The sequence below is a fragment of the Peromyscus leucopus genome, chromosome 5, assembly GCF_004664715.2.
Source record: "Peromyscus leucopus breed LL Stock chromosome 5, UCI_PerLeu_2.1, whole genome shotgun sequence".
Classification (NCBI taxonomy): Eukaryota; Metazoa; Chordata; class Mammalia; order Rodentia; family Cricetidae; genus Peromyscus; species Peromyscus leucopus.
The window spans coordinates 126,706,187-126,727,443 of record NC_051067.1 but is presented as its reverse complement, the minus strand read 5'-3'; the positions used below and the strand labels follow the sequence as shown (position 1 = coordinate 126,727,443).

The 21,257-nt window shown below is 47.1% G+C and overlaps 1 protein-coding gene across 1 annotated transcript; it reads left to right on the top strand.

Annotated features, from left to right (window-relative positions):
• The first annotated feature begins 683 nt into the window (after positions 1-683).
• Positions 684-19,794, top strand: LOC114682466 (centriole, cilia and spindle associated protein). The gene is made up of 3 exons (XM_028856345.2): positions 684-1,625; positions 15,993-16,261; positions 18,074-19,794. Exons 1-3 carry the CDS (start codon positions 1,295-1,297, stop codon positions 18,248-18,250), a joined length of 777 nt encoding a protein of 258 aa, XP_028712178.1. The 5' UTR covers positions 684-1,294; the 3' UTR covers positions 18,251-19,794.
• The last annotated feature ends 1,463 nt before the right edge of the window (positions 19,795-21,257 follow it).

The window sequence follows — 21,257 nt, the reverse complement described above, 5'->3', positions numbered from 1 at the left end:
CTGACCGCCATCAAGGCTTCTTACAAAAGCAATCTGTAGATCAGGATTGCAACAGTAACAATCCTGTAACACTGTACATTTTGACAGAGCCCAAGCCAATGACCGCCATCAAGGCTTCTTACAAAAGCAATCTGTAGATCAGGATTGCAACAGTAACAATCCTGTAACACTGTACATTTTGACAGAGCCCAAGCCAATCATTTGCACCAGGTCCCTGGCTTGGGGTGTTATTTGTTTTTTTTTTTTTTTTTTTTTTTAACAAAAGTTGGCCTGTAGATGAATAAGGACAAGGGCAGGTGAGGTGGCTTACACCTGTGATTCCAGCACTCGTGAGGTTGAAGCAGAAGAATCAAGAGTTCAAGACCAGCTTGGACTACAAAATGAGTTCTAGGCCAACCTTCGATACTTGAGATTTGTCTCAAAAAGGGGGCGGGGAGAGGAATGTATTAAAATAAAAAACAAAACCAAAAAAACCCCTAAAGGCCTGAGTATCCTAGCGTTGTGAACAAAAAGGAAGAGTGACACATGATTTGGGTCTGGCCCAGGTGCCGGCTGCTCACAAGCGCAGGTTGCACCTTCAGCTGAAGCCTGTTCCCAAGGGCGCCAGTAGCGAGTGGGCGAGCGAGCTGGGGGTTCACAGCAGCGCCCCAGGAGCGGGCGGGGGCCCAGCGGGCGCGCGGGGAGGTGCAGGCTTTAGGCTGGGGCGGCGCCTTCGCCTCCGGCTGCCGTAGGACCGCCGGGCCGCCGCTCCATCGGCGACATCTTGGTGGAGGACGCGCTGGGGGAAACGCTGGTCACCTAGTAGCAGCTGCGCCACGATCTCTGCTGACCTCCGGAGCGCGCAGGATCGAACGCGCAGGCGGTAAGGCTGCTGCTCCTGGAGTCCCCACTCCCCGCTCGGGAGGGTGCCTGGGGACCCAGATACCCGGCCTTGCCACCCTGAGTCCGGTAGTCTCCACCTCTAGCCGGTGGAGCGGACCCCAGCCCTACCACCTAAGAGTACCTCTCATCGTAGCTAGATCGAGTCTCCTGGAAGCCCTCCTGGAACCCCGCCCCCGCTGCTACCTGAACCACAGGGCCCTCCTGGCCCGAGACTCCGCCCCCCAAGGACTCCGCCCCTCTCCCGGAATCACTCCGTCACAGACCCGCCTCCTCCCCGCCCCTCTTTGCCCCAGCCTCCGCCCTCCGGTCCGGGCGGGGCTCCGAGTTTGAACCGCGCGGCGGGCCGGGCTTCTGAGCCGGGTCGGGCCCATAGGCGGCGGCGCCGAACAGGCAGTCTGCGGCGTGCGGCACCATGTCCCCGGGCAGTGGGGTGAAGAGCGAGTACATGAAGCGCTACCGGGAGCCGCGCTGGGACGAGTATGCGCCATGCTACCGCGAGCTGCTGCGTTACCGCCTGGGCCGCCGGCTGCTGGAGCAGGCCCACGCGCCCTGGCTCTGGGACGCTTGGGGCCCGGACAGCCCCTCAGACAGCTCGGCTTCCCCCAGTCCGGCGCCCAGGGGCGCGTTAGGGGAGCCCTCGGCACCTTCCGCGCGGGAGGAGGAGCAGACGGTGGGGGAGCGCGGATCGGAGCTGCGGGGCGCGGAGGTTGGGGACGCGGAGGAGCACGACACAGTGCTACCAGGTACGGGCACGGCGGGTCGCTCGGACGACTGAGCTGCGCGTTTCTCCCCTCTCCCGGCATGGCTTCCTGTTTTGTTTTGGTTGAGGTTGACAGAATCCGCTTGCTGAACTAAGAGGGGAAGGTGCTGCCCTCGTCTCCGCTCTCCCTCCCCGGATTTCCCTAATTTGGTGACTCTTGGCGGAGCCCTTTATGACCTTAAGTGCCCACCCTCCTCACCCCATCCCCGGGTCAGGGGTCCTTGGTCGCAAGGCAGTGGCCGGCTCAGTGAGCCCTCGATCCACCGGGATGGCGGATCTGCTTGTTTCTGCGCATCCCTCTTTGCTATAGAGGAGCTTTTCATCCCCAAGATGACCCGCGAAGTTAAGAACCCCTGAGCTGTCATAATGGGGTCATGGTTGTTTGTGTGAACTCCTTGGCCTGGCCGCGTTGTTTCTGAAGAATGGTGTGCGTGTGTTTGTGGATGAACCCTCTTTGTTTACGCGGGTGCCAGCCGCGCACCCTGGTTAGGCTGTGAGCCACTTTTCCCGCTGTTGCGGAGTGGGTCTGTCCGCAGAGAGGCCTGGAGGGTGCTTGGGCTCAGGGCGGTGCTAAACTGGAGATCACTATGGTTGCCAGCCACCTCCTCGAGATCTTATGAGAATCGCGTGATAAAAAAGTTATTAGTCAGCCACTGGTCTAGAAATACGTATTTTCTCATCAGACCTTCAGATAGTTTATAAGATGGGGCCTTTGTTTTTAATCTCAGTTTTGTAAACAAAGACCTGGGAGCTTGGGATCCATGGTCAGAGTCTGAAAGGATCTGGTTGCTTTTGCTCTTGGTTACCCTGTTTGCCTATTCTCGGTTCCTGCATGGCCGGGCTGCGTCCTGTCATCCGGTCGCTTGTGACGACCACTCCTGATGCTTCGGTGGTGTGTTTAGAAATTAGAGTGTCAGAAGGTGATGTGTGTGTGGGGTGCGGCTAGGAGCATGTCTCCCAGTTATCCGGTGCTAACTGAACCCCTGCGAACGATGAGGTTTATTTTATCCGGATGAATACACAGGCTTTTCTTTTTCCCTCCGAGGTTTGATGAGGTTACCCCCTAGCTGTGTGTGCTATATGAAAACTGTTGACAGTATTTTAGTGTGCCTGGTGCCCGTGTTTGACTACTTAGGAATGCCCTAGTTCATGAGTATTTGGGTTTCCATGGAGATACTCAGTCCTTCCCAAAGATTCACTAAATCCCTGCTAAAATTTTTGGTGTGTAGGCATTAGGGAATATAGATGTGTCCTGCTTTGGATTCTCCATCGCCAGCTCTTTTGCATGGCTCCTGCGGGCCAGCGTCACTATGAGAAATGTTCCTGGTGGATGCTTGCATTGCTCTAAAGTACATTTGCCTTACTTGTACTGCAAGCCACTCTCCACCCTCCCCCCAAGACAGGGTTTCTCTGTGTAGACCTGGCTGTCCTGGAACTTACTCTGTAAACCAGGCCGTCCCGGAACTCAGAGATCTGCCTGCCTCTGCCTTCTCAGTGCTGGGATTTAAAGGCTTGGGCCACCACTGCCCGGCTACAAGGCATTTTTGCATGAAGAATTTTGTAGCTCCGCAGAGCTTATTACAAAATCACGGTGCCCTCCAGCAGCTGCCTACTTCTTAGGTAACCTGCTTCTAGCTCCTCTGCTTTTTCCCTTCTGTGGTATTAAAGATTGAATTCAGGACCTTGGGCATGCTAGGCAAATGCTCCATGACTGAACTACATCCCTAGCTCTCTTTGTATCTTTTGTTTTGAGATAAGGTCTCACTAAGCCACACTGGCCTTGAATGTCCTCTGTAGCTCATGCTAGTCTCAAATTGATGATTCTTCCGTTTCAGCCTCCTGAATGAGTAGCTGGTATTATAGGCCTGGGCTACCAAGCCCAGCCTCTTTTTATTTATTTTTGGGCCAGGTCTTAACGGCGTTGCCCAGGTTGGCCTCAAACACCTGGGTTAAGCCACCCTTTTGCCCCAGTTTCCCGAGTAGCTCAGCCCACAGGTGAATGTCATCACGCGTGGCTGGTATTTACTTCTATATACCTTTATGGACACTAATGGATATCCACCCCCCCTTTTTTGTTTTTTTACCTTGGCTTTTATTTCTACTCTCCTAATACACACATGTCTGTTTCCACACACTCTTCATAGCCAGCACATCTGTGTGATATTGGGTCCATGGCAATGGAGGAGTGCTCAAAGCTGACCCACTTTGCTTCTCTGGGTCCTTTTTCTTTCTCTCACAATGTGGCCAATACAGTGGTTCACCATCACACTCACCTTAACTCGTCCCTCGGGGCCACCGACCTACTTCTGTCTGGCCTGCCTGCCGCCCTTGTGGCAGGCCTGACTGCCGCTTGTTGTCTAAAGAGGGGCCCTGACGTTACGTCAGGCACTGCCAGCTTCCCTCTCGCAGATGGGAATCACTGTCATGTTTTGACTTACCTCCTCATGGGAGGGGTCATCTACCTATCAGCTTAAGAAAGTCGAATTTCTGAGACCACTGTTTGAAAAGGACCATACTTTTCGAGTTTATGATGATGGTTCACTGTTTCTAAAACATCTGGAAGCATTGCTTCATTGCTGTGACTTCTGATTCTTTTGTTTGTTTGTTTCCCCAGACAGGGTTTCTCTGTATAGCCCTGGCTGTTCTGGATCTCACTCTGTAGATCAGGCTGGCCTGGAACTCAGAGATCCACCTGAATCTGCTTCCTGAGTGCTGGAGTAAAGGCATGCACCACCACTGCCCGGCTTGACTTCTAATTCTTGATCCATATCTATAACTGTGCTGAGGGGGGCTGTTACAATCTTTTTTTCTGTCCTGACTCTCAGGAATTGATGTGGGTTACCTGAAAGTCCCTACAACCAAACTCTTAAATTTTGTTTTCTTTATTTTTTATGTGTGTGTTTTACTTGTATATATGTCTGTGTACTGTGTACATGCAGTACCCTCAGAAGCCAGAAGAGAGCGTTGTATCCCCTGGAACTGGAGGTTGTAAGCTTTCAAGTAGGTGCTTGGAATAGAACCTGGGTCCTCAGGAAGAGAAGCCTATGCTCTTAACAGTTGGGCCACTCTCCAGTCCCCAATTTCTCTTTTTAATTCTGGGGAGTCTTCTTGAATTATTATTATTTTTTTAATTTCATTTCATTTCTCCTTTTGCGGGGGTTTATGAAGTGGAATTAAAGACTTTGTATAGCTAGGAAAGCACTGTGCAACTGAGCCTCTAGTCTATTCTTTCTTTTAGAAATTTAAAAAATGGTAAATAAAAACTATAGACATTGATGGTTCACCTTGCAGTGTTTCCACAGGTGTATACAGTGTATAATTCTGAAATCAAGTCAAGCATGTGCGTCATTTCAAACGCTTGGTGGCTCAGTTGGTAGAGTGCTTGTTTCCATGCACACAGCCTGGGTTCCATCCCCAGCACAAACACATGTGGTGTAGTGCATGCTTGTAATTCCAGCACTTAGGTTGAGGCTGGAGGCTGGGAAGTGAGTTCAAGGTCAGTCTGAGAAAGATCCATGAGACCTTGTTTCAAAGGGAAAAAAGTATCAAGTTTATTGTTTGTGTAATTTTTTTTTTCTTTCCTATTTTGGAGACAGTTTTCCTATGTAGCCCAGGCTGGCCTAAACTGACTCCTCCAGGTGCTGGGAATCACGGGAGGGCACTGCTCCCTGCTTGCGAAAAGTATTAAGTTCTTGATGAGGGTACACTGTATTTTTTCTTGTAAAGGAGATATTTTTAGAGGGTTTTGTTTCTCCTTGTGTGTTTAGCAGAGTATATCCTCCCCTTCTTTGCTTTGTTTCTTTTTGCTTGTAATTCTGTATTGCTCTCTGGAGGCCTTTTTTCCCAGTGAATGGGATCTGCTGGCTTCTTTTCCGTATTTGAGAAATGGCTGTGATAAGTTCCTTGTAAGTCCTGGGTGCCGAGTTGGAGGTGGGAGTGCTGGATTAGCAGGAATTCTGTAACTTGCTAGACATGCTGCTTTGAAAGATGGTGAAGACGGCTTCCAGATTTATTTTTGTAATACTGGGGACCCACCACAGGGCTCCTCCATGCTAGGCAAGTGTGTCACTCTGGTCCACAGCAGTGACAGTGTCCAGGAAGTGTGTCACTCTGGTCCACAGCAGTGACAGTGTCCGGAAATGTGTCACTCTGGTCCACAGCAGTGACAGTGTCAGACTGCCGGCCTGTTAGACTGTCTCCAGTTCTTATTTCATAGTCACGTTTTCAAGTACCTTTCACTTTTGGTAAGGTTTACATGTGCTTTATTTTAAACAACCTGCCCCATTTCCTACTCATGCCTACCCCTCGCTCTTTCTACTTCTGTCTCACAGCATGTTTTGGTGGGAGGCAGAAGTTTCCAGAAGATTCTTTTTCTTCCCAGATTCTCAACTTCAGTGGTGTGCCTTCTGTCTTCATTCATTGCACTGGACCTTTGGAATATGGAAGCTTCTTGCAGATCAAGATTTCCTAATACCATTCAAATTCATGTTCTCTGCTTCACATTTCGCTGTCTTTTTCTTCTCTCCCCTCCTCTTACTGAACCCCCTCCCATCCCTCTTTTCTCTCTGTCTTTGAGACAGGGTTTCACACTGTAGTCCAGACTGATTTCATGCTATAAAAAATTTCCTGCTTCAGACTTCTGAGTATCAGGATTATAGATTTGTGTCACCATACCCCGATTATTTTCTTTTGTTGTTGGCTGATAAGCCTCTTGAATCAAACCTTCTAACATTAAGAATTAATTTTAAGAACTAAAATTAAGAATTTTATTTTATTGCTGGTCATGGTGGCCCAAGCCTTTAATCCCAGCACTCAGGAGGCAGAGGCAGGTGGACCTCTGTGAGTTAGAGGTCAACCTGATCTACATAGTGAGTTCCAGGACAGCCAGAGCTATGTAGTGAGAGGTCCTCAGAGAGGTCTGAGAAAAAAAAAAATAATGGTTTTACGTGTATAAGTATTTTGCCTGCATGGATATGGTCTCCAGGGAGACCAGAAGAGGGCATCAGATCAACAGGGACTGGAGTTACAGTTGTGAGCCACCATGTAGCTGCTGGGAATTGAACTCAGGTCCTCTGGAAGAGCAGCCAGTGCTCTTAACCACTGAGTCCTCCCTCCAGCCTCTCATATTGATCTTGAACTCTCCACCCTTCCACTTGAACTTGGTTAGCTGGTATTGCAGATGTGAAGTACTGCACCCATCTCTGTGCTGTTTCGTCTAAATATGCACTCACGGGCTGGTGAGATGGCTCAGTAGACAGAGGCACTTGCTGAGAGTCCGAAGACTTGGGCTGGATCCCTGGGTCCCACATGGTGGAGGGGAAGAACCAACTTCTGCAGGTTATGTTCTAACTTCCACGTGTGTGTGTGTGTGTGTGTGTGTGTGTGTGTGTGTGTGTGTGTGTGTGTAACGGGGAGAGGGGTCACACCCAGATGTCTTCTCTCAAGCTCTCTGCTCATGTTTAATGGTGAGGCCTGAAAGTGCTCTGAGAAACCTGGATGTGGAAGTCTTGGGGTTGCTTATGGGCTGTATAAGAGGAAGACACACAGGTGTTTCTCTGGGGAGTTTAAAACTTACCCTCTGGGAGTCTCCTGTGTGCCCTTCCCAGATGGTGCCCCCAATCTTGCCCCAGGGGAACCAGCCAGGTCTGCCACACACTTGGAGCCCAGGAGGAAAGCTCTAGAGAGTGCTCTGTGCTGAGGCCTCCAGTCCTGTCAGGAAGGTATCGCCCTGGCTTCTGCTGCACTGGGGGCCCAGGCCCAGGACCCCTCTGCTTCTCCATCTTTAAATAGTACTCAGGCATTCAGGGAGGAGAGGAGTAGGCACTTTGAGTAGACTGAAAGAAAGAGGCTGGGTGGTGGCGGTGACGGCGGTGATGGCAGTGGTGGCGGTGGCACACGACTTTAATCCCAGCACTCGGGAGGCAGGTAGATCTCTGTGAGTTCAAGGTCAGCCTGGTCTTCGTTGTGAGTTCCTGGGCAACCAGAGCTAAAAAAAAAAAAAAGAAAGAAAGAAAGGAAGGAAGGAAGGAAGGAAGGAAGGAAGGAAGGAAGGAAGGAAGAAGAAAGAGGGTTATCCATTGCTGCAAAACTGTCACCTGAACTCAGCCCAGATCCACACCACTCCTGAAGCATTGTAGGCTCTGGGCTAGACACAGGGCCCTTCCGAGGCTGGAACACCTTGTCTGATAGCTTGGCCTCTGCTGAGAGACCAGCTGAGCTGTTGCTAGATCAACACTTGCAAGGCTTCCCCCTATGCTGGGCCTTCCTCATTGTGTGTGGATGGTCTTTAGGACAGCACACAATAAAACAGACTGGGTGGAGGGCCCTGCCTTTCCAGTTTCTCTGTGGATCAGACAGTATCTTTCCCTCTCAGCCTGCTTTCATTAGAAGTTACAGAAGTCTGCTCAAGCCTGGAGTTGGGGGTACCCTGATCCAGTTCTTAGTGGAAATATGTCCATTACTTTACAGATGGGTGTGGGGTAGGGGCCTGGCTAGTGCTGGGACTTTGGAAAAGAAGTCCATTGCCCTGGCCTTGTGAGACCCATGTGCCTAGTGGACTCTCTTTGGGCTCAGCTTTTGTCCTGGGCCTCCCTTCAGGCAGTCGGCCCCCTCTGCCTGATTTGGACCCGTGTTCCTCGCTTACGTGCTTCCCGGTGTTGTATTGTACCTTCCATGTGATCCCACTGCTTCCCCTGTCTGGTGTCTTTGTGCCTTTTGGCCTTTACTGAGGCTCGGGACTTGGGGGAGGAAGAGATCTAAGGACATGTTTGCAGTGCTTATTTGCACAGACCCTCCTGCTTTATTTTTATTATTTACTTATGTGTATGTGTGTGCACATGCACATGTGCATGCAGGTGCCCATGGAGGACGTAGGATTCCATGGACGTGGAATTGCAGACTGTCTCCCTGTGCTTGATGAGCTACCTGACTTGATGCTGGGAACCCAACTCAGGACCTCTGCAAGAGCAGCAAGTGCTCTTAACTGCTGAGCCGTCTCTCCAGCCTCTGCTTTATTTGTTTATTTATTTGCTTATTTATCTAGAAACAGGGTTTCACTTTGTATCCCTAGCTAGCCTAGAACTCTGTGTAGACCAGGCTAGCTTTGAGCTCACAGAGATCCACCCTGAGTGCTAGGATTAAAGATGTGCACCAGAATGCCTGGCCTATTTCTTTCTTTCTTTCTTAAGCTTGCCAGAAGTTTATGAATCTGTTTAACTTTTTTGTTTTGTTTTACCAAACTTTTGTCTACTAGTGGGGTTTTTTGTTTGTTTGTTTTTTGGTACCAAATGAACTTTTATCTATGTGGTTTCTTTTCTTGGGGGGTCTCACTATGTGCTTCTGGATAGCTTAGAACTCACTGTGGTCAGGCTGGCCTCAAAGTCACATAGATTCTCCTGCCTCTGCTTCTTGAGTGTTTGGATTAAAGGTGTACCACCAACGTGCCTGGCTCCATTTGTTTTGTTTTGCTTTGTTTGTTTGCTTTTTTAGTTTGAGTTTTTGGGACAGGGTCTGTCTGTACATAGGATACAGACCCTGTCAGATAGGTCTGTCTTGGAACTCACTATGTAGACCAGGCTGGCCTTGCACTCACAGAAATCTTCCTGCCTCTGCCTCCAAGTGCTGGTATTTAAGCTGCCATGCACTGGTTTTGTTTTTAAGAGAGGATCTTGCTACATGGCCCAAGCTGACCTTGAACTAGAAGTCCTCTATCAACCTCCCGGGGATAATGGGCCCTTGCTATCTCATAACCCAGGCTGACCTCAAATTTATTATACAGCTGAGGTGACCTTAACTTAATTGCTCTGCTTCCATCTCCCAAGTGTGATTACAATAGAAACTTTAACTTGTGGTAAAACACATAGAACACGAAGTTTACGTTTTTTTTTTTTTTTTTTTTACAATACCATTCAGTTCTACATATCAGCCACGGGTTCCCCTATTCTCCCCCCTCCCACACCCTCCCCTTGCCCCCAGCCTACCCCCCATTCCCACCTCCTCCAGGGCAAATCCTCCCCCAGGACTGCAATCAACCTGGTAGACTCAGTCCAGGCAGGTCCAGTCCCTTCCTCCCAGACTGAGCCAAGCGTCCCTGCATAAGCTCCAGGTTTCAAACAGCCAACTCATGCAATGAGCACAGGACTTGGTCCCACTGCCTAGTTGCCTCCCAAACAGATCAAGCCATTCAACTGTCTCACCTATTCAGAGGGCCTGATCCAGCTGGGGGCCCCTCAGCCTTTGGTTCATAGTTCATGTGTTTCCATTCATTTGGCTATTTTTTTTCAATAATTGAGTAGAACCGAAATTTATTATAAGCCACGTTCGTCCTAGGGACCTCCATACTATATATATAGCCTCTATGGTTCTATGGGCTGTGGTCTGATTGTTCTTTATTTTATATCTAGAATCCACTTATGAGTGAGTACATACCATGACTGTCTTTCTGGGTTTGGGTTACCTCACTCAGGATGATTTTTTCTAGTTCCATCCATTTGCCTGCAAATTTCATGCTTTCATTTTTTTTCTCTGCTGAGTAGTACTCCATTGTGTGTATGTACCACATTTTTTCCATCCATTCTTCTGTTGATGGGCATCTAGGTTGTTTCCAGGTTCTGGCTATTACAAATAGTGCTGCTATGAACATAGCTGAGCATGTATCTTTATGGTATGAATCAGCATTCCTTTGGTATAAGCCCAAGAGTGGGATGGCTGGGTCTTGAGGTAGTTCGATTCCTAATTTTCTGAGAAACCGCCATACTGATTTCCATAGTGGTTGTACAAGTTTATATTCCCACCAACAGTGGAGGAGTGTTCCCTTTGCTCCACATCCTCTCCAACATTGGCTGTCATTGGTGTTTTTGATCGTAGCCATTCTGACAGGTGTAAGGTGGTATCTCAGAGTCGTTTTGATTTGCATTTCTCTGATGATTAAGGATGTTGAGCATTTCTTTAAATGTCTTTCAGCCATTTGTAGTTCTTGTTTTGTGAATTCTCTGTTTAGCTCTTTAGCCCATTTTTTAATTGGACTGTTCAGTATTTTGATGTCTAGTTTCTTGAGTTCTTTATATATTGTGGAGATCAATCCTCTGTCAGATGTGGGGTTGGTGAAGATCTTTTCCCATTCTGTTGGCTGTCTTTTTGTCTTATTGACTGTGTCTTTTGCCCTGCAAAAGCTTCTCAATTTCGAGAGTTCCCATTTATTAATTGTTGTGCTCAGGGTCTGTGCTGTTGGTGTTTTATTTAGGAAAAGGTCTCCAGTGCCAATGCTTTCAAGAGTGCTTCCTACTTTCTTTTCTATTAAGTTTAGTGTAACTGGATTTATGTTCAGGTCTTTGATCCATTTGGACTTGAGTTTTGTGCATGGTGACAGATATGGATCTATTTGTAATCTTTTACATATTGACATCCAGTTATGCCAGCACCATTTGTTGAAGATATTTTCTTTTTTCCATTGTATAGTTTTGGCTCCTTTGTCAAAAACCAGGTGTTCATATGTTCATGGATTAATGTCAGGGTCTTCAATTCGATTCCATTGGTCCGTATGTCGGTTTTTATATCAGTACCAAGCTGTTTTTATTACTATAGCTCTATAGTAGAGTTTGAGGTCAGGGATGGTGATGCCTCCAAAGGTTGCTTTATCATATAGGATTCTTTTAGCTATCCTGGGTCTTTTGTTTTTCCATATGAAGTTGAGTATTTTTCTTTCCAAGTCTGTGAAGAATTGTGTTGGGATTTTGATGGGGATTGCATTGAATTTGTAGATTGCTTTTGGTAAGATTGCCATTTTTACTATGTTAATCCTACCTATTCATGAGCATGGTAGATCCTTCCATTTTCTGATATCTTCTTCAATTTCTTTCTTTAGAGATTTAAAGTTCTTATCAAAAAGGTCCTTCACTTGTTTAGTTAGTGTTATCCCAAGATATTTTATATTATTTGTGGCTATTGTAAAGGGTGATGTTTCTCTGACTTCTTTCTCAGCCCTTTTATCATTTGTGTATAGGAGGGCTACTGATTTTTTTGAGTTGATCTTGTATCCTGCTGCAACGGTCCTTTTTCTGCCCCACCCCCACCCCACCCCTACCCCCAGTGCTGAGTTACAGATGCACAGTGTTGCACTTGACTTTTTTCGTGTGTTCTAGGATCTGAACTCAGGTCCGGAGGCTCACACAGCAAGTACTCTTACTCACTGAGCCATTTCTTCAGCCCCTAGAGGGGCTTTTAAATTTCAAAAATGGAAATTGTTGTTTTGAGACTGGACTTCACTCTGCCAACAACATCCTTTGTTCAAACAGGATCTTAAAAGCTTGTACTTATATGTAATTATCATGTACCAAGCTGACCTGGAAGTCATTGTGTAGACCAGACTGATCTCAAATTTATAGTAATCCTCCTGTCTCGGTCTGCCTAGTACTGGGGTTACCAGTGTTAGCGGACACATTGGGCTCAAAAATGAAAGAGATTTGAAAGTTATTTTTTGATGTATTAGCTTCATTTTGCTCATGGTTGAGAGACTATGTTCTGTATATTTTCAGTTTATGGAAGTCCAGTTTTGTGTATGTGTGAAGAGATTCCCTTTTATGGGTATGAAGTGCTATATGTATTCCTCGTCCGCTTGATGGGAACGCACCATCTCCAGTTACCTGGGGTTTGTCCCCCACTGGGTCATTTGTTGTTCTGCTTTTTTTTTTTTTTTTCTTTTCAACAGAACTCTTCAGAACAGCTCTGCGGTAGTAGATGCATTTTCTATGGTCTCCACTGTGGTGTCACTGAATGGTTGACCTGTGACATGTCTGACAGGTGCACAGTCCTCTCATTTTGTTTCCTTTTAATTTACTTGAATTTATTTTTAATAGCCACATGTGGCTAAAGGCCATTGGATTGGGCAGCTCCATCCTAAAGACTGGATTTATTTGAATTTGAATGTTCTCTTGGTTGATGAGAAAAATGTTAGTCTTCCTCTGAATCTTGTGGGAAATACTGTTTTTGTTTGCCTGAAAATATCCTTATTTTGAACATCATTCTTTCAAATAGGATCGTAAAAGCATATACTTATATCTAATTACCATGTACCAGGCACTATTTTGAGAGTTTTATAAATATTAAATTACAGCAATTACAGTCTATCTCTTTTCTTCTGTTCTGTCCATCTTTGGTCTCCCGCTGGGAATAATTTTCAAGCATTATCTTTTTTTTCTGAAGCACAGAGTGTAAGCACCATTATTTCACAGTCTGTAGATGATAATTTAAGTATCTTAAGTCTATTGCTCCAGCTGGTTGTCTCAGCATCGTTATCTTTCTTTGGGTGCTGGGCTGTCTTCTGTGACACTCTGGTAATTGTGTGAAATTATTTGTAGGAGTCATTTGGACGCTGGGGTCCTGCCTGGGTCCTGTGGGCAGTGACTTTGGTACTTCTCCACTGAGCTGTTGTGGGTCCCTGCGGTACGGAGGTTGATCTAGTCTCTACTTCTCTGCCGCTTGGCTTGATCCCTGACCCTCACGTCCCTCCTGCACCCACCAGAGCCTCATTGATGAGTTGTAGGTCTCAGTCCATCATCACACTGGCTTTTGTGTGGACCGTGGCACTTCATAGGTTTCCTTCTGGTTTCTTTTTACTTTTCTAGACACCCCTCCTTTGGCCTACTCTGGTTCTTTCTCTGCCGGCTCATTAAGTAAGTGTTCCAGGGATCCGCCTGTGCCCTGTTGGCCTCCTGCTCCACATTTCTCCCGGGCAGTCCTGTGCACTCAGAGCCTGGCCCCCAGCTTCTTCTTCTCTCTCAAGGTGCCTGTGGCTGTCTACTAGCAGCCTGCCTGGTTGTTCCATCCTGTACAGTTCCTTCCTTCATGTCTGGGACACCGTGGGTCCATGGATAGGAGGACCATCTGCTTAGAGCATCTATGGAGACCAATCAGGCTCTCCTGCCCCACCCCCAGGCCAGCATGGTGCCAGGGTGTCTGTTTACCCTGGTCTGTTATCAGCTTTTCCTGGCAGGCACTTGGCCCTATTCTTTTATCCAAATCATCCTAAAATATAGACGGCACTACATCATTTCTAAGCTTAAAATCCTTCCCTGGCTCCCCATGATTTCTAAGGTGTAATCACTCCCACCTCCAATCCAAGTTTGGCACAGAGAGGCTTTATTTCTTCTGTGCCACCTGCTCCCAGCCTGTGGTTGGTGACTGCGCGTGCACATGTCCTTAGTGCTGTTGATTATTCCCTCTTCCTTTGCAATGCACATTCCTTCTTCAGGTCTCTTCCTGGCCAGCATCAGCTTTTTCCTCACAGGAGGGCATTATTGTCCTCTCTGGGCAAGCTGCTCCGGGAGATCTGGAGGAGAGGAGGAGGAGAAGGGACCCGAAACTCAGGTCACTACACAGTTCCTCATTCTCTATATTTGATCTACGTAGGTCCTGCCCTATGCTATTTTTTCTCTTTGCTTTGACTTCGAGGTTCCCTCTTTCCCACATCCTACACTCAGGTGAGGAAGGGTATGGGTACAACATGCAGAAAGGTCCTTGGGCAGTACGCGGACTTAAGTTCCTGGGATGAAGTGGAATCTGGTGTCCCTTCACCCCATGAAGCTCGCTCCACTGCCGGGGTTACAGCCTGGTGTAGGATGTAGATGTTAGACCCCGGACTTGCCTTGTGTCACCTGATACTTAGGATGCGCAGTAAAAATGAATGGGTTGTCAGAGCTAAGGCGGAAGTAAAGGTTTCCTGCCGTCAGGCATGCCCAGTCTGGATTGCCCACATCGGGTACACTCTCCCGTAGTGGAACATGAAACTGCTGCCCAGCCAAGGGCAGCAGGGCTGAGGGTCTGTCCTCTGGGGGGACCCAGCTTTGTTACAGCAGTCTGTATAGTTGTCATGAAGAGCCAAGTTCTGCAGCAGCTGATGGAGGAGGCGACGCCATGCCTGAGCAGCGGGTGACTCACACGGAGCTCATATTCTGGTGTGTGTGTAGGTGGGAAGGAAACAGGCTCAGGAAGGATTTATGCAAAAAATCAAGTCTTATAAGGGTGTGTGTATGTGTGTTAAAAATGTCAAAATCGCTAAAGGTGGGTAAGGGAAATTAGAGCCATTCTGGAGCGTTCTTTCAAACCTGATACTCGCCCCAGGTTGGGCAACCACATCCCTGCCATTTTCCTCTATTTCCCCAGGCCCCCCACACTGTACGTGTTAGTTACTTTTCTCATCACCGTGACCAAATCCCTGATCAGAAACAGCTGGAGGGTGGAGAGGTTTCTTCTGACTGTGCTTGGAGAGGGTATGTTTTATGGCAATGGGGAAGCTGGGTCAGAGTCCATGGCAGCTTGAAGGTGAGGCCGCTTGCTTACATCTCGATGGTTCAGATACGCTCATCCTGTAGTGACTCACCTCCTCCATCGAGACTCCATTTCCCGGAGAGTCTACAACCTCCTAAGACAGCACCACCAGCTGGGATTGTTCAGATTCATGAGCCTGTGAGGACACTACATATTCAATCACAGCACTGTGGGTGGCCCTGACTCAGGAAGTCACTTCTGTTCCAACATCTCTTGCTTTTTGCACTGGGGATGCTGTAAAGGGCTACACGCAGGTGAGTGGTTGTGGTGACCCCATCCTGTTGTGACAAGTGCCCTTAGACTCAGGTGGACAGCCACCTCTTTGGAGGCACAGGTGAGGAAGTTTTCTATCAATGTACATCAAAAAGGAAGCAGAATCCTGGAACTCCAGCGAGTGACTTAGAGCCTAACCTTGAGCAGCTGCCTGGTGAAGAGAGCCTGGTCTGTCCCCCAGAGGAAGCATACAGAGAGGGGAGCACACAGTCTGGGGCTTGTGGAGGGAGCTCCAGGGTGTGTCCATCACTTTGTCATTGCGATGATGAATCCTGAGGATGGCCGTCAAGGTAGCTTTGGAATTGTTTTGATTTAATATTGGTACCTTTGTTGTCATTATCTATCTATCTATCTATCTATCTATCTATCTATCTATCTATCTATCTATCTAATCTATCTATCTATTTATTATGTATACACACACCAGAAGAGGGCACCAGATCCCATTATAGATGGTTGTGAGCCACGATGTGGTTGCTGGGAATTGAACTCAGGACCTCTGGAAGAACAGCCAGTGCTCTTAACCACTGAGCCATCTCTCCAGCCCTTGTTGTCAGTTTTTTAAATGGGGTAAATGACAGTTATTCTACAAGCTTGTTTCCATATCTTGCTTTCAGTACAACCTGTTGAGTTTAGCCGTAGTAAACATGTAACTGACTTGATGAAGCTTTATTGTTTTTCAGCTTAAATTAAGCAATTATATATAAACTTGATTTAAAGGATTTCCATCTTGTCTCATCCCTTTTTTCCAAAGCACCACCGAAAGAAGACACAGAAGAAAAGCCTGAACAACAAACCAGGACAAAAGAGACTCACAGGTTGCCCGTTGGCCCCGAACCTCGACAACAGCCTAGTGCCTTATTTGCCAGAGCAAGTAAGAAAGCAACCAGGAGCCCCCAAAGATCAACGAGCAAAATAAAAGAGAACAAGCACCCATTCGCTCTCTACGGCTGGGGAGAGAAACAGATGGACACGGGGAGCCAGAAGACGCACAATGTCTGTGCATCGGCCTCTGTACATGAGGTGTGCCTCCGAAGGGCAAGTCCAGCCACGTGCTGCCTGCCACAGGGCATTGCTCCGATGGCTGTCGATGCTCTGGGCCATGGGAGGTCCTTGGGTGGTGTGGGCTCCGTGGAAGTCAAAGGAAGGGGCCTCTGGTCACTAGGAAGATGGAGTAGACTTTGGTGGACTGGGGCTCCAGCCAGGAGAAGAGGCAGATGTCATGTGGTTGAGTTCTGTGGCCCGGGCCACAGGGGGAAAGTACACTGGGAGCTGGAGCTATCTCCCTGGAGAGGTCTCAGTCAACCTCAGCTTTGCTAACCTGGGTCTGTGACCAAGGCTTTCTCCTCGGCATGTCTGATGACTTGACATCTACTGGGGACCTCTGTTTTCCCTTCTGATGAAATCCAGCTTGCTGCTCCCCTACTTGTATGCACTAGTGTTTTGTTCCCAGCAGCTCCAGTCATCCTGACTCAGCCTTGGTTTGGCATTCTTTCAAGACCTGAGATATTTTAGACAGGAGGACAGAGAGGGTATGGTTGGTCCATCAAAAAACAGTTACTGTGTTAGCACCAGCTGAGTGCCAGGGATGCCCGAAGAGCAGGCAGGGAGAGAAAGTGCACACTCAGTTTCCCTGTAATGCCAGGCAAGTTCCCAGCGTAGTCAAGGTGGCAGATGCTGTTTATCTGAAGTGAAATCTGAGACAAGGGAGCTGTGGTTAGCAGGGGATTCTGATCACTCTCTGGGACTGATTGAACAGTGTGTGTATCTGTCACAGGATAAACTCCCCTGACATTTTTGTCTGTTTGTTTTATTATTATATTTTGAGACAGGATCTCATATAGCCACAGGCCTGAAACTCACTACCTAGCTGAGGATGACCTTGAACCTCTGATCTTCATACCTCTACCAAATTCTGGGATTACAGGCTTGTTTGTACGTCTGCCCCTGGCTGTCCTCCACACTTTTTAGTGCAGTGTTTTAAAGCATTATCAAGAACTTACAGACTCTTACATGCTCACTGTGGAGGAGTTCCCACCTATAATCTCAGTCCTTGGGAGACAGAGACAGGAGGATCCCTGGAAGTTTATAGCCAGTCTGATCTATGTAGTGAGTTCCAGGCCAAACAGCTACAGAGCAAGATCCTGTCTCAAAAAAAGCAAAACACGTTTTCCCAGGCTGGTCTTGGATTGCATGAAAGTTAGCTGCTTGCCATTTATATCTAAACTTTTATTTTTTAAAAATATTTATTATTTTTAGTTATGTGTATGTGTGTGTGTGAGTGCTAGTGCTCTTGGAGGCCAGTGGCATCAGCTCCCCTTGGAACTAGAGTTACAGACAGTTGTGAGACACCCAGCTTGGGTTCTGGGAATTGAACTTAGGTCCTTTTCAAGAGCAATACCTGTTCTTGCCTCTGAGCCATCTTTCCAGCCCTAAAACTTAATTTTCTGTGCTCAGCTTTGCCATCATTGGTAATGGGGTGAATTGTGGTGACAGGATAGTCTATTCTGGGAAGCGTTGATGCCATAGATTGGGAGGGCTTGACTCCTTCCTTCAAGGAATCAGGCTAAGTAACCTAAGACAGGGTCTCATGTATCCCAGGCTGGCTTTGAGCTTTCTATGTAGCCAAGGATGGCTTTGAACTTATGATCCTCATGCTTCTATCTCCCAAGTGCTGGGGTAACAGATGTATGCCACCACCCCTGGGTATGGAACCCAGAGCTTCATCTGTATTAGGCTGCACTGAGCTATATCCCCAGACTTTTAGTTAGATATTGTTAAAAATTGGTCCTTAAGCCACTTAGGCTACTACCTTTATTTTTGAACTTTCCTTAGATCCATGAATCAGCACTTCGTGCCAAGAACAGAAGACAGGTGGAGAAAAGGAAACAGGCTGCCCAGAGGCAGCGGGCTCACTCCGTGGATGTGGAAAAGGACCGGAGGGTAAAGCCAACTTCCGCAGAGAACCCGTGGCTGACAGAGTACATGCGATGCTACTCAGCGAGGGCGTAGATGTTGGGACATCCTCTTTCAAGTGTTTGTGAAAGACAAAGAAAACAAAAACTATCAAATGGGACCACGCACAGGTGGAAGAAACGGACTGGTCCTGCAAGGCTCCTCTTAGGAATTTTCAAGAGAGGTTTTGCTTTCATGATGGTTGGTCACCTGCCTGAGTAGTTAGGGCAGACCACTGAAGCCATAGATGTTGGCTTGTTTATGAAGACAAGTCCCCAAGTCTTGATATTCTTGTAAGAGTTTTATTTTCAAGATTTTAATCTTTGGAGATACCCACACCAAATGCCTTTAACTGGCTCTAGGCGCTTCCCCTCCACACCCTCCTGTAGGACAGTTGGAGCTGTCCTTTTCCATCAACACCACATTCCACAGCTGGCAGGGGCATCCCGTCCGGCAGTGCAGGACTCCCAGGCACCACACCTGTGCAGTTTGCCTTGCAGGGAACATCAAGGAAAGTGAGGGCATCAGCGTGAGATCAGCGCTGTTCCCGACGAACGAGAACTCTGCTGCCTCACAATGACACTTGATATTTCACCCCCATCACCCCACCTCCGTGTAGACTATGGTATTTAAGAATTTTCTGGCCAGAGCTGGGGTCACCTTTCCTCCTTACATCATCACTTAGACATTTATTTAATATATAACTTAATAGTTCTAGTACATTCCAGTGAGTGACGTGCGGTGCATGTTTAGAGCAATGATGACATTGCTTTTGAGTCAGTGTCACAGTCTTTTAACTGCAGTATTCCCTTTGAGCGCACACATGGGATCATCAGCTGCTTGTGAAGTCTGTCCTGCCACCTCCCCTCTTCAGAGATAGCTGATAGTGATACTGAGAATTTGTGATCTGAAATGACGTTTAATGAACTGAGTTTGGCCTGTGGGGATGGGACCAGCACACACCATTAAGCGTCACCGCCTCCATTCTGCTTCTCTTTCTCTAGAACTTAATGAAGGCTTCATGATGCACAGTACTGATAGTATAGGTCGAAAATGTGACTAAGTGATGTCCTGCCTGGTGGTCTGTGCTGCTAACTGTGGGAGAACGGGGTGTGTGCTGGCCTGGCTGTAAATGTTCTTCTTTTAGTAGGGAACCACTGTCAGGGTTAAAAAAAAATAGTTTTAAAAAACAAAGGTTTCCATGAGATGGGTGCCTTCCCCATCGTGCCGAAGAGACACTCAGAAGATGGACACTGTGTTCTTCCTGAGAGACAGGGAGACCTTCTGCAGGCACCCACTCGGCATCTGAGTTTGTTGGTTAAAACTGAGTGCTGGGCGTGTGGCTGAGCATTTCCATGATATTTTTACTTTGTGTTTTTGAGTATGATAATTTCTAGAACACAAACTGATTTCATTCCATATAAAATTGTCACACCATGTCATCTTAAAACCATGAGGCTTTGAAAATGCATACTGAAGAATCATGAGTGTTTTAAAAAACTTTAAAAATATTTGCCTAGTTTTGTATAGTCCCTTGTGTACAGAGCCCTCCCACTGAGGTGTATATTTAATTAAAGAGTAAGTTCTACATGTTGTCTAAATACAACCTTGCTAGAGACTCTGTTAACCATATGGTCCCCAAATGTTACATAATCAGGGTGATTGGGACAGTGGCCCAGTTTGTTGAGAATTACTCTTTGTAAAGCTGTGCCTTGAAGGCCTGTGTTCTCCACTCAGCCCTACATTATTAAGTTGCACCTGACAATCTCAGAAAGACAGGTGGGGAGGACACTGGACCCCTACCCTGGCCTTCAGACTTCTGTAGGAGACACACTTGCATCCTTCTGCGCGTGTGCAGAAGTTCAGGCTGAGGTGTGCTGAAAGGCCATGTTGGTGTCTTTGCCACCTTCTTTTTACACAGAGCACAAATGATCAGGACTTTGGAGAATATTTAATGTTCATGCACCACAAATGAGTCAGTATGGACTAGCTGTGACTCCCACACCCGCGTCCCTAATGTTTAGGCTTCAATTTTCCTCATTTTCAAAAGATGGTGATTACCTTTTGAGCCTATGAAATTTTTAACAAATTGATCAGATCAGCTTTTTTCTATCATAGGAGCTAATATAGGACAAGTTACAAGACAGTGAGATAATTTAAAATTAGCTTCCATGCGGGAAATGTTTGAAAATGTTTGGGAATATAATCATATTTAAAATAAATGATACACAAGTCTTTTTAAAAAAATTTGATTTTAAGGTCTTAATTAAAAAAATTTTCCATAAGTGTTTTTGATTTTTTTTTTGTGCTACTTTACCTTAAAATTAATGATAGAATATTGAAGTAAGAATGCCCAGCTCTGCCAGAGTGACGAGAATGAGAAGAAATAGAAATGTATTCTTAAACTGTATGTTTAGCAGATATCTGCATGCTGGGCGTTGGTTATGTGTCTGCTCATCTGTTCTACCCCCATGGAACTTCTAACATATTTATACATTTTTGAGTTCATTGAAGGCATTGTGGGTGGTCTTACCTGCTCACAGGGCAGCAGCCCATGTTCCTGGCAGTTCCTATTTGCAACATCTTTGTAGCTGAGTTTCATTGAAGGTTGGCTGCTAATTCAAAGGTGTGTCTGCTCGGGTCACAATAACTGGACTAAATTGCAAGGAAGGAGAGCAAGCAAGTGGGCTGTTGTTGAAGGCTTCATTTCCAAAGGACTCTACCATGCTGGGACTGTCACTCAGTGACAGGGCACTTGCCTGGCATGTGGGAGGCACTGGGGTCCCCCACATGGCAAGAAACGAAGCAGCAACCAAAGAGGATTCGGCACAACTTTCCAGTTAAAGGTGTCTTCAGAAAACTTTGTAAACGGAATGAGACTTCCTGACACTTAGGACACCAGAAGTAGCATCGGCGAAGAGTGGGAAAGGCCCAGCACAGGTGGAAGGTGAGGCTTGCTTTCCAGGTAAGTTCACTGCTCAGGAAAAACGGGATAGCTGTGTGGTCTACTTTATGAATAAACTAATGCTATGCCATGGCCAATTCTGCAGTCGCCTGGCCCAGG